The sequence below is a fragment of the Chinchilla lanigera genome, unplaced genomic scaffold, assembly GCF_000276665.1.
Source record: "Chinchilla lanigera isolate Chin_1 unplaced genomic scaffold, ChiLan1.0 scaffold00065, whole genome shotgun sequence".
Taxonomy (NCBI): Eukaryota; Metazoa; Chordata; class Mammalia; order Rodentia; family Chinchillidae; genus Chinchilla; species Chinchilla lanigera.
This window is the reverse complement of record NW_004955466.1, coordinates 13,688,139-13,701,796: the sequence shown is the minus strand read 5'-3', so window position 1 is coordinate 13,701,796 and position 13,658 is coordinate 13,688,139. Positions and strand designations below refer to the sequence as shown.

The following is a 13,658-nucleotide window of genomic DNA, read 5'->3' as shown; positions in this document are numbered from 1 at the left end:
GTTTTAAATTAATAGACCTTATTTGGGGGAAGCATTTTTAGGGTATAGAAAGAAATTGAGAGAAAAGTACACAGAGAACCTATATCACTTCTGTCCCCCATTTTGCCTGTTAATGTCTTGCATTGTCTTGGTACAGTTACCATACTTGATGAGGCAATAGCAATACATTAGCAAATGTATAATAATGTAGCCATCATTATGATATCAAATAATTTCACTGTCCTTTAGGACAATGGTCCCTGTTTATCCCACTCCCCTTTATTTACTCCCCCTACCCCCTTGAACTCCTGGCAGCCACTAATCATTTTTCTGTCTTAATAGTTTTGCTTTTCCCAGAATGTCAGTTGGGCCCATATAATATATAACCTTTTCGAGTTGTCTTTTTCCACTTATCAATATGCATTTAAGATTTACCCTTTCTTTCATTCTTTAATCTCACTCTTCATGTATGCTGTCTTATTTTCCATATAGACCTATCAGCATGTTGACATTTTTATCTTGATTAACATGGGATATGTATAGTGTTCCATTTACCAAATGAATGATACTGTATGCCTTCAAGACACTGGGAATATTGAAATTGATAAGATTTTCCCTGGGGAGATAAACATATCATTTAGTAATGTCAAGTGTTACATTAGAGATTTGTTGTTTAGATACAAGGACTAGTGGGATTCACTTGGGCCAGATTAAGATTTACATCAAGACTGGGTTAGGGAGTAGCAAGTTAAATTGTGTATGACACCTCTTTGGCACAACCATTGGGCACATTGTAATTTCCAGGGTCAAATTATGGCTGAGATTCTTGCTTCTCCCTTCTTTTTAATGGGTAACTTCTATAACAAGTTGATGAAATACAGTTTTTATTTTAACCTTTGTTTTAGCGTTTCTGCCTAGAAAAAACTGTGTTTGCTTCAGACTTACTAAACATAAATTAAGCCATGGTGGTTTTAGGATGTTGTTCTTCCCAAATACTCTGAAAATAATCTTTTATTTATTTTTTTGTTTGTTTGTTTGTGTTTTTGTTTCTCTTCCAGTATCGGGAATCAAACTCATGACCTTGCGCTTGCCAGGCAGGCACTTTGCCACTGAGCTTAATTCCCAGCCCCTGTAAATAATCTTTTAAAACAAACTTAAAGTTGGCATAATATGAAGAGAAACAGCTGGTAGACATTGTTTGTTATTTTCTTAGAGGTGATATTGGAGTCTGGCTTTCCTTTTTTGTATATATTAGTAAAATAAGGTCTTTTTAAAAATTCTAGGTTGAAAGAAAAGGAAAATGAAATGAAGATAGTAGAAGCTATGCTAAAAGAGAGGGAGAGTGATCTTTCTAGCAAAATAAAGCTGTTACAGGTGAATATAGTTATTTGAAATTAGTTATTTGGTGAGTTACCATCTTTGCATGTTGTTTTAAAAAGCTTTAACTGCTATAAAAGAAAGTCTCATTCTCAGAAATAACTACTGTCAATATTATATCTTTTGAAAAAATACCCATGCATAAATACATGAATGTATGTGTACTTACTTTTTAAACATAGTATACATAATTACACAGACTTTTCATTTTTCCTTTTAGTTTTTTGAGACAGGGTATATGTAAATCATGCTGGCCTTGAACTCACTATGTAGCCCAGGCTAGCCATGAACTCCAGTGATCCTCCTGCCTCAGCCCCCAGAGTGCTGGGGTTACAGCATTTACCACCTCACCTGGCTACTACAGACTTTTGATTTTTGCTTTGCTCCAATTAACAAATGTTTTTCACTTTCCACATGTGTACATTTCTGCTTTGAACTGTTAATGGCTTTGTGGTATTGTATGGTTATACCTCCACTTACATAACCAACTCCAGTCTTTGGTACCTAGCCTGTGTGGGATTGTTTGTCCTACTGCAAACAGTATCACAGTGAATGTCCTTGACCACCTACTGTACTTTGAATACTTTTGCTACTGTGTCTGTTATAAATTCCTGGAAGTAAAATTCTAGGTCAGATGTTAATTCAGCTTTTGTGTGTTTTATTTCACATGACACTGAAGTGGCAGCACATCCGTTGGTCCCTGCGGTGCTGTGGAGTAGACCCCTCGCATTTCATGCCCCAAGGGGTGGTTCTGTCCCATGTTTGCTCCCTCCCAGGTGTTGCTGTGTTCAGTTCTGTTAGGCACCATTAAATTGCCCTCCAAAGCTGTTCTTACTAATTATACCCTGGCTGGCGGAGGCCACTCTTCCTTTCCAACATGGACAGGCGGTGACAACAATTGATAAAAAGTATTCTGGAAAAATGGTAGGGTTGTTTTTAATTTGCATTTGTGAACGAAGTTAAGCATTCTTCATATGTGTATGCCATTTGTATATGAAATACCCTTTAATTTTTCCTTCTGGGATGACTGCTTTGCTAATTTATAAGGGAAATTAGTCCTTCGTTATTTATGAGGTGATCTATGCTGCCCTTCCAATTTTCCTTTAGACTTCTTTTGTGTTCCTTCCTGTTTTTGGAGAGTTTAAATGTTTACGTATTGAAATACAAGTATTTTGCTGAGTTTTAGTTTTAGGACTCTCACTCCAAAGATATTTTCACATTTTCCTTAGATTTTTAAAATTTGTATGTAACTTCAGTATGTTGTGAAAATAACATTCCATCCTTTATAAAGAAGCTAGCTATGTTACTAAATCCTATGTCATTTCTGCAGTGGCTGTGCTCTGCAGGGTACATTTAGTAGTATGTGGAGTCATGGTTGGTCATCACAGCTATTGAACGTACTAGGTAGCAGCTGTGGATATAGCTATAGTCTGTAGTGCACAGGACAGTCCCGTACAGCAAAAAAATGCCCAGCCCAAGATAATGCATGCATCAAGGTTGAGGCACCCTGCCCTGTTGACATGAAATATCACCCTGTAGATACTTGGATCTATTTCTGTGTCCTTTTTTGTTCCTTTTGAGGCATACCCATTCCCAGGCTTGTGCTAACTGTAACTACTATAACTACGTGTTTCTAGAAATTTTTCTAGATTGTATAGTATGTTTCAAAAGCTTATTATGGAAAATGAAAATCTACATATTCATATTTAATTTTTGTTTAAAAAGGAGGTGCAAGATGAAAACAAATTATTTAAATCCCAGATTGAGCAGTTTAAGCAACAGAATTACCAACAGGTAGGTACTGGTACTATTAGATGTTTTGCCTTTTATTTATGTGATTAAAAAATTACATAACCAGTAACTAGTTTACCATTTTAAAATTTCATCAAGAATAAAATATTTGTCCTTGTATTTGTTTACCAAATTTCCTATAAAACAAAGAAATTTGCAGGAAATATTCTAGATAAAATAATCTACAATTTATAAAAATATACACATATTACTATCAGTACTTTAGCTCTGTATATCTATGTTCTCTGAGTCTCAGAAATGCTGTTCTTAGCTAGTTGAAATTATGTAGAAGTCAGTTTAAACATATGTATGTATATACTCTCTCTTGCTTCCTGAAACAAAATATTAATAATTGGAGGGAAACTAGCAAATATGTAATATTATAAATGATGGCCTACGACTGTTAAAAGTGCCTTTTCAAGGTGTAATTTAGCTTGATAAAATTGAAATAGTTTATTTTAAAAAAGATACATTACCTACAATTTTCTTCAATTCATGGATATTTCAGAATGTATTTTGAAGAACAAAAATATCAGAGTACTTGTTGACAAGAAACATCTAGTAGTTTACTTTGGGAGACTTTAATTGTCAAGAATAAATATATGTGAAGGCCATTTGTCTTTGCATATTATGTAAAATAAACTCTTATATGCGAGGAAATGAACTTTTACTAGCTTTTCGTTTGATTGCATTTAATATTCTTTTTTGAATTTTGGAAGCTTAAAATTTTACATAGTGAAATATGAATTATGCAGTATGAAAAGATATTACTACTTTGTACATAGGAAATTGATAAATGCTTGCTAAATGAAGAATTTAAATATGTAGTGATGATGAAGACTGAAGTTAGCACTGAATACTTTTTGTAAATCTGTACATATTTTTATTAAAATCCCTTGATTGAAGTTAAGATACTGTCATGGGGAATAAATACGGTATTTTTAGCATTGACTTAATTGATATCTGAGAAAAATTTATTCTTTTGCCTTAGAAAGCTTGTTTTGAAATCATATTTCTCTTTTTTAATAGGCATCTTTTCCCGCTTACGAAGAATTACTAAAAGTGTAAGTAGTTTTATTCACTCTATGGGAGGTGATAACTTTTTATGTGCTTTAGAGTTCAAAGAAGCATTTTTATGTACCTGCAAATGTTCACAAAATTTTTATAGTTATTTAGACACCTTGAACTACAGGTCAGTGGATCATACCTGTGCTTTTTTGCCAACTTAGCATCCTTTTTATATTTGGATTTCTTGGAAAATTTTTTTGAGGGAGATGTATAAATGTTTTTAGGGTTTTTTCCTTTTTTTTTTAGGCATTCAGAAAACACCCAGTTGAATCATACCAAACTGTATTTTAAGGCATTACTAAATCACCTTTAATTTTCTCAGCTGTCCTACTGAGTCTTCTTTATTCCAAATCTCATTGTGGAATTCAGTGGTGCAAATTTTGATTTAGTTCTTACATTTAAAGAACATTTATAATCTTCATTGTTGCTCTCTTAAGGAGAACTGTTGTCACTGAAACTCTTTTCTAATTGACCTTTAATTTTATCTATGGGACTATGTTTAAAGTCATTTCAGCTATGTCATAGTGAATCTCAACATGTTAAATTTCAACCACATTAAGCATACTCACAGATGATATAAATAATGTAAATATACCTCCATCTTGGTTTGTTGACAGAGTTGATCCTTTATAAGTTAGAATTATGTACTGGTTTAAGTCTTTAAGTTTGACTATATGGAACAAGCCTGACAGTTATGTTCTATAAAGGGCTTGATAGTGAATACTTTGTCTTATGGAGAGCATAGGTGTCTGTTGCCTTTCACTTTTTCTTTCCACTGCATTTTCTTAACTTTTAAAAACATAAAACAAGAGGCTGCACACAGCAGCATACACCTTTAGTTATAGCTACTTGTGTGGCTGAAGCATGAGGATCACTTGAGTCCACATGAATTTGAATCCAGCCTGGGTAATATAGCAAGACTCTGGCTCAAACAACAAAGAAGTAAAACAACAACTCCTAGTTTAAGGGCCATACACAAATAGACTGTGGGCGGGCAGTTTCTTATTCTTATTTTAAGAAAGAGCTATGTGTGATTTAACTTTGTTGCCAAACATTTATGTATATTGTTATTCTTAAGAAAAAACCATTTGTGATATAATTTTCTACCAAGCCACTTTCAGTCAAACAGTTGAATCTTTACCATTGCTCTCTGCTTTTCTGGTAAATAACAAATTCACTAGATGGAATGGGAGCAAGGGGGCACGAATCGTCTGAGTGGTGTGGAAATGACAGGGGAACACCTGTCGTTTTAATATGCTGTCTTTGTGGGTGAGCCACTTAAAAGTTGTATCTGGTTTCATTGCCTTTTAAAACACAGGGTACTGGTTCAATATCAGTTGCCTTTCCTCAGAGAAATAGCTACTGATGGTGCAGACTGCTGTAATCTCAGCACTCTGGGAGGCTGAGGCAGGAGAATTGTAAGCCTGAGCCCAGCCTGGGCATGTTAGTGAGATCCTATCTCAAAAAAATTAAAATGAGGTTAGGAGCTTAGTGAGAAAGCCCTGGCTCTACTCCCCAGTATCACCAGTGAGCAAGTAAGTGAATAAATAACTACAAAATAAATGACTGATACACTACCAGATAGAAAATAACAACTGCAGCAGTTCATATATTCATGAATTGTTTATTTGGAGCTGAAATTTCTCTTTAGCACAAACCTCATCATGTCATGTGTATAAACATATTTTAAAAATCATTTCTGAAGTTAAGAGTGCATAGGGTAGGCTTTCTGTGGTAAACAGTGGCTAAGCTGTTACAAAGTTAATGCACTTTTTGAACCATTATTTGTAGTAACAATGATAAGTAGTTGTACTACTGGTTGACTAATATCTAAGTTACATTTCTGTTTATCTAAAATTACTCTACTAAAAATATGCATTTATATTCTGATTTAGAATTTCAGAAAAAGAGAAGGAAATAACTGGGCTCCAGAATGAATTAGATTCTTTGAAGGATGCTGTTGAACATCAGAGGAAGAAAAACAATGTAAGCGAATCTTCATAAAAATGAAATTTTCTTTTTATTTCTTCAACATAGATAGTTCAGGAATTTCTTTTTTCTTTGAAACCAGTTTTACTTTAGGTTTCTAAATCTTTGTAAGAAAATGTTGTTGCTGTTTGAAGCTTTTGGAGGATATTACTAGAATAATTTTATTGGAGAATACATTTTTTTTATAGGTGAGAGGCCAATTTTTACAGTTAGGAATATCATTTTAAATACTGAAGCTATGTTTATTCCTAGTTTTTCTGTTCATTTTTTGTTTTTTAAAATAGCAGTTGAGTTTTTGTTATCTGGAAAAAATAATTCATTCAAGTATTTCCAACATTTTCAAGTATTTCTTTCAGTATTTTAAAATCAGAGTTTTTTTCTTCTTATGTACATCAGGCCAGCCTTTTTGTAGACCAAAAGTGATGCCAATATTCAAACTGAATACTCTCAGTGTTTCAGTTTTTGAAGCCTCCTGGGGTTTCCCTTTTTTAACTGAGAGGCATGCCTGTGAATTTTGGTAATCAAAAGGCCTTAGAACCTGAATAAATTGTACTAGAAAGTGGGAAGAAGCCGTTCTTTAAGAACTACAAATCTAGTACAGTATTTTTACTGAGCAAATAACGTAGGTGAATTTCACAAATTTTCTTATCAAAAGGCAACACCTACAGAGTCCATATTCTACCTAAAGAAGGAATATTTGCACACACAAATGCGATTACTAAGGCATGAGCAGGGCCAAAATGTTACTGAAATCTAAGAGAATATTGATAATAAATGGACATGTTTCCTGATATGTGAAACTTTTCAGAGTTTGTTAAATTTTAATGTAACAAGTTGGTATTTTCCTGCACCCCCGAGTTTGTCAAAATTAGGGGTGTGAATTGCCTTTGTGTGTTGTGTAACATCGCTAACAGCACTGCTCAGTATAGAACTCGCGGTGGGCTATGCACTGTCCCGCTAACATTGTGCTGTGTTTGTGGTTGGGGTTCTGAGATAAGGACGGCAAGGCGATGCCAGTTTAATGCAGCAGCAGCAGCCGCGGCAGCAGTACCCGGAGGCCTTGAGACATGATGAGGGCTGGGACCCTGGAGGCCAGCAGAGCACAGCGCCCAACCACTCTAGTTCTGCCTCTTCATTTGCTGTGTGTGCTTGGCCAGATTTCCTAACTTTCTGCCTTGGTTTTCCTGTCTATAAAATGGGGATACTGTAAATACTTTATAAATTGTTAGAAGGATTAGTGAGAGTTTGTGAAGTGTAATATTTGACACCTAAGCATTCAATAAATGGTGTTTATTGGCTTTTTATTTTTTGTTTTGCTTAGATTTCTACCTCTAAAGGAAGATTGAAATATGGCATATTGTCTTTATAATTCCTGATGAAGTACTGTTAAAATCTAGATCTTTCAGAGCTCAGTTTTCAGTGACCTCCATTTCTCCTCTAAGAGAATGTGTTTTATAGCTTCCCGGCTGCCTCATTTGCCTCGGTCATTTACCTTGTACAACTAGTGTCAGATGGTTTTGTGACATACATATTTGACAATGCCAGAAAGATACAGAATATAGTGAGTTAACTCTACGTCATTCCTAGTTCGATTAGGAAAGTGTTAACTGTATTAAAATAAAGTTATAGGGAAAATGGTAGGCTGCTACGGAAAGTCCCATGAGTGATTTGGTCTTTGCTTTAAGATCATGTGAAAAGCTTTTGCAATGTCTGTATATTTGTTCTGTCCTCAATCCTCTAATATTTGGTAACTGAAATCACACTTGTAGTCTTGGTTTATGTGTTTAGTTTTTAATGCTTTCTTGGTCTCATACGCACAGTAGTTTTAGAAGCTGGCACATTTGGTGTGTATACTAAAACTCAGAAAGTGGGCATCTTTATTTTCTCATTCAAGCTCTAAACATTGCTTTTTATTTTTTTGCTAATGTACATATTTTCCCATTGAAATAATTTTGCAGTAACCAGCATTTAAATGCAGCGCAAAATACCAATGAAAAGTAAAAAGCAAACATCTTTTAATAATGGATAAACTGAAATCATTCTTTCTAAAAATGATTAGGACCTTCGGGAGAAAAACTGGGAAGCAATGGAAGCATTGGCATCAACTGAAAAAATGCTGCAGGACAAAGTGAACAAGACTTCCAAGGTTGTAACGTTAACTTCTAGAAACAGTCCACTGAACAGAGCAAGTCTGCAGCTTGTCTTAAAATCAGACTAAAGCATTTAATTTTACTGCAATTTAAATATAAAATGTCCTTGTCATCCACATTTATCATCACTCTCATCTTTGCTTTTCTCATGTATGCATTGAGGTTTTAATTTTGGGCTTGCTGATTTGTTGGGATGACTCAGTTCGTTGTTGGAGCTTTGATGAGCGCTGCTTGACACGCGGGCCTCCTTGGACAGGGTGTGCCTGTGGGGGTGGTTTAGAGAACTTTGAAACCCCCAAACCAAAGAAATCAAAACTGTATTGACAAACACATGTTAATGTCTAGCATGCATCTGCAATGCATAGTGGACTCAGGTTTTTGGAAGCACACTAAGAAGACTCAGACAAGGTGTGAAAATGACAAAGTCTTAAGCGGTCAGTTTTGAATATGTTAATGGGGATAGTTTCTTATAAGAGGAAGATTTAACCACAGTACTTAGTGCTGAAACATATCCGTCTCTGTTTTCAAAAACAATGAAGGACATTCTCCTTGAGCGTAAGTTATCCATCAAATGTGAAGATTTCTAATTGTCATGGAGAGGTACTTTTAAAAGATTGAGATAGTTGAACCAGTGTAGAACAGGAGTATTGAATTTTTCACATGGATTAGTGGGAAACTATATGATTATGCTCAGCATTATAAAAGTCTTGTGTGTTTAGGTAATCTTGAATTTTAAATACAAGTCTTTGGGATATTTGAAGGACTTTTCTTAGCAGAATATATTTTCATACAGAACTTTGCATTGCTTTTGCAGTTATATTTTATTTATTGCAGTGGATGTATACCCATTCATCTGGCTATAATTTTCACTAATTCTTGAGTTTGAGATACATGGCAGTATTAGGACTAGGAAGATAATAGGCCAGAGGGGAAAAAATCGAGGCCAGGTGAGACGTTAATTGTTTCACGTGAGTAGTTGCAGTTGTGCAGATATTTCTGTCAGCAAAGAGAATCTGGTAAGGTTTCTCTATGCCCTGCGTTAGAGCTACGCTTTTCCTTCTGTTTTGTTAGTGGGACTGGATATCTAAGAAATGCTGATCATACCATCCCCACAGAAGTTACTGTATATGCCATTGGCCAGAGGCATATTGTGATTATGAAAGAAAGCTGGAGCTTATGTGCATGATGGCTTCTTGCATAACTAATCATCTGTAGAGAGAATTTACTGCCTTCTCTGTTTCAAGCAGAATTTAGACATCCTTAGAAAAGCTAGGTGTGATTGATTCAGTGCTACAAACTGTACTGTAAAAGCAACTATGTCAAATGTCTTCAGGGTTGTAGGTGCCAGAAATAAGTAACTCTGGTTAGCTTACCTAAACTGTCTGAGAAGTATAATACTACCTTTCCAGTATTACTTTTAAAGTAATATTCTTGAGGAGCTACTATAAATGACAGGTTTACATGAAAGATAATTTTTATATATTTCACCTAAAGATGATAATGAAATTATAAATGCAGTTTCCAACATTAGATTTTTTCCTGTTATTAACATGAAATGGAAATTGTTATCTACAAAGCAAGCTATTATGTCAAATAAAAACTTTGTAGTTAAAATTGTTAATATTCACTAAAAATAACTCCTCATCTTTGTGGCTCTTGATTACAAATTACACACTTATTTACTTCAGTTGGATTCATTTTCTTTGGGAAATTTTTCAGAAAGCTTCTGCTTCTGAAGGGTGTGGTGGCATGTGCCCTCCTGGGACGCTAAAGCAGATGGATGGCAAGTTCGAGCCCACCTTGTGCAGATTAGTGAGACTGTTGCTAGACAAGTGCTAGGGATGTAGGTCGGTGAGAGAGGCCTTGGGTTCAATCCCTGGTGCCGCCACCACCACCACCAAAAAGAAAGTTTCTGTTCTGGTGATTTTCTTTACAGCTTGTTCTAGTACTTTGATAAAAATGATAAAATGATAAAAATTTTCTCTAAGTTGACTCTGAAGTAGCAGTTAATTATTTTTTTTTAATGGACCTTACATTATTTTCTGCAGTTTTATATATTCCTGCAATTTAGTGTTTTTGAATTATTGAAAATATCCCAGTAAAATACCTATTTTTAGATATTGCCACTAATACTTAATAAGGAGACAGCTTTTTGAGTGTATAGAATGTGACCAAAATGTAACTGTTATGCAAATTTAGAGTTTCCCTGTAGTTAGGTTTCCTTAACTTGAAGTGTGTGCCCCTTAAACCAGCAGTAGATTTCAAAGCTCACACCTGACTGGTGGGAGAAATGTGCTGTTGAGTTATTGCTAGCTTGTCTGCCTGGTCACCCTGTTGCACTTTGCAAATGTTGTTTTTCAGATGATTTACTTGCTTGGTTTAGGTGTGCATTTTTATGGTTGTCTTTTTCTTTTTTTAAATCTTGCAGAGATTATTTGAATACTAGATTTTTGGTGATAGTGGTGGGGTTTGTGATCAAATCATTGCCCTAATTTTGACAAACGATGGTTTTGAGATTATAATTGATATCTATTGGAGTTACATTTAAAATTGGTAAATTTAGACTTACAGATATGTAATATTTTAAATTTGCAGCTGACATATATAAGGGTGTCAGAATTAGTCTTCTTCATACTCAGCATAAGTGAAGTAATTTGTTAGCAGCTTCTCTTTGGTTTCTTTCCTCTTTTTCCCATTTCTGCCACCCATCAAAATTTGACAGCCTTTTTTGTTTTGTTTAGCGTAAATGTCTTCTCCTGACTTTGAAGATGGAATTATCAAAGTTGTCATTGTATTCCCATGTCATTTCTTTTTCTTTTTTTTTTCCTTCCCCCTATTCCCACTCCCCTTTCTCACTCCCCCTTCCCCCACTTTGAGATTTACTTGCCAGTAAGTCTCAGTTATATGTGTATATTTTGGCAAAGTAGTTTATAAAGTTTTAGCTGTAAGAACTATGTTTTGTTTTATTTTTGGTTGTTCTTGGGGTTGGGGTCATTTTTCTTAGACACATCAGTTGGTTTCTAATGCCAAGGAAAATGTCCATTTTGTTCAAATGTTATTAATAAAAGACATTACTTGCTATTTAGTATGCTTTAGAGATTTTGCAGATTTTTTTTTCTTATGGAATCATTTTAATTTCCTAAAATGGGACAATTTGACATTTGTCAGTATTAAAATAATTTTTAAATTGATTTTTCCTCCTTTATATCTTAAAAGGCCATAGTATTTTCCCTTTTTAAATTCTGTAACTGTCCAAGTTTGACTTGGTACATCTTCTGCTTTAGGAAAGACAACAGTATGTGGAAGCTGTTGAGTTGGAAGCTAAAGAAGTTCTTAAAAAATTATTTCCAAAGGTGTCTGTCCCTTCTAATTTGGTAAGACTCATTTATCATTTCTTTAAAATATTACATTATCTAAGAAAGTGGTATTTGTATAGCATTTGTTCTCAGCACTTAGATTTGTTAGTATACAAATTCCTTAATTTTTCCATTATTAACTGTTATGGTTTGTGTCTGGGTGTCCCCCCAAAGCCTCATGCGGCCATGGGGCAGGCTTTTAGAGTTTGGCTGATTATGGGTGTGAGAGCTACACCCGCCCTGGGGTGGATAGTTTACATATGTAAGGGAGAGGAAGAGGGTGCTTCTGGCCATTTCCTCCCTTGTGTGTGTTTGTTGCTTTGCTGTGTTCTGCTGCTATGAGCTGTAGCCCTCTGCAATGTGCCACTCTGCCTTGTAACTTGCCAAGTACGGTCTGAAACCTCCACAAACTGTAAGCGAAATAAACCTTTCCTTCCTTAATTTTGGGCGTCAGGTATTTTGTCCCAGCAACAAGAGAAAAGTAACCAAGACAGAGTGCTTTTGAGTAGTTAAGGTTAATAACTTAGTTTAAAACTCACTTGTTTTTATTCACCTGATATTTTTGTTGTGGTCTATAAAACTCAGAGGACATAATCATTATATGGGAAAGTATTTCTGAATGGTTAATAAAATCAATAATATTCTTTAATGGCTTTATTCAAAGTAGAACTGAGTTTTAAGTGACTACCTTTTCATTTTAGCAATGTTTCTGAATGTATTTGTTACCATGAACCAGGCTCTTTACCTATCAAAAATTCAAGATTTTGGTCATCTGTTAACTTCTTCAAGCAAAAGTCTTGAAAATAATAGAAAACTTGCTTTACTTAAGGTTGACATGTTTTAAGTGGGAGAGAAAAGTTACTTGGTTCAGAAAATTAATTCAGTATTTGAAGGTAGAGAAAGCCAGTGAGGATGCAGACCCGTTTCCTCAAGTAGGTGGGTATTTTAGTGAAAAATTGTTCACATGCTCAAAAGTAGAGAGAATAGAATAATGAGCCTAGTATTCCAGCTCAGCAGTCACCTGTATATGCCATGTGTCAGTCCATATACAATCTTATTTTACATCCCACCTTGTACTGCCCAGATTATTTTGAAGAAACACAAACCTCAAGTGTTTCATCTGAAAACATTAGAATACGTATTTCTCACACATAATAATTCCTTTTAAAATGTCACTAAAAATACATCTTTAATTTTGTAGAGTCATTGCTTGATTCCTCCAGGTGGCACATGAAATTACCTATTTTAATTAAATAATAGCAACTCATGATTGTTTTCATCAGGACCCAAATACAAGATCAACATGTGACTGGTTAAAGATGTTGTTTTATTCTACCAAGTCCCCTTCACCAGAGACCCTCTACCCATTTTTCTCTTTTAAACCTGGTAGTTTCCAATGGAGTTTCCCTCAGTTCAGATTTGGCTGGTGTCTTTGTGAAGCCCATGGGTTGGTATTCAGTAGAGGTCTAATCAGATTCAGTCTTAATATTTTGGAGGTAGGGCAATGTGAGCAGATGTATTCTTCCATCGGGAGGTCATTTATAATGTCTGCTTTGTCTTTCTTGGAGCTTATTTATTAGGCTGGCTATCAAGTCTTTTTGACGCAGCACTACCAAACTTTGAGAATGTCTGTGCTTTATGGTATAACAAGACATTGCTGATTTATTACATTTCCCATCCCAAATGTGGAATCTTTTTCTAGGACCTCTGCTCCTCTAGGTGTGGGTATTAAGGGTAGTGTAAGTAAACATAATGGCCTATTCTACGTGTAATCTGCCTTCTTTCTTATATTACATGTATACACAACCTGCATTTAGTTCAAGTAAGGAGAGAAGAATTCTTTCATTTCTATTGTAAATATTGATGATACATTTGGACTTGATTAGTTAAATAGATCTCTACCACCTGAGTTGAACTGATGAAATATCTTGTACAGGGGGAACAGATA

The 13,658-nt window shown here is 35.0% G+C and overlaps 1 protein-coding gene across 5 annotated transcripts in view; it reads left to right on the top strand.

Annotated features, from left to right (window-relative positions):
• The window catches only part of Ktn1 (kinectin 1 (kinesin receptor)), an 83,057-nt gene that overhangs the window by 45,572 nt on the left and 23,827 nt on the right, over positions 1-13,658 (top strand). For 2 of the 5 annotated variants that reach the window (XM_013521982.1, XM_005399233.1), the window contains exons 28-33: positions 1,263-1,353; positions 3,082-3,150; positions 4,177-4,211; positions 6,111-6,201; positions 8,264-8,350; positions 11,639-11,728. In XM_013521982.1, the coding sequence (XP_013377436.1) occupies positions 1,263-1,353; positions 3,082-3,150; positions 4,177-4,211; positions 6,111-6,201; positions 8,264-8,350; positions 11,639-11,728 (463 nt within the window). The remainder of the gene's footprint in view (positions 1-1,262; positions 1,354-3,081; positions 3,151-4,176; positions 4,212-6,110; positions 6,202-8,263; positions 8,351-11,638; positions 11,729-13,658) is intronic. The other 3 variants (XM_005399234.1, XM_013521983.1, XM_013521984.1) reach the window with 2 other exon arrangements.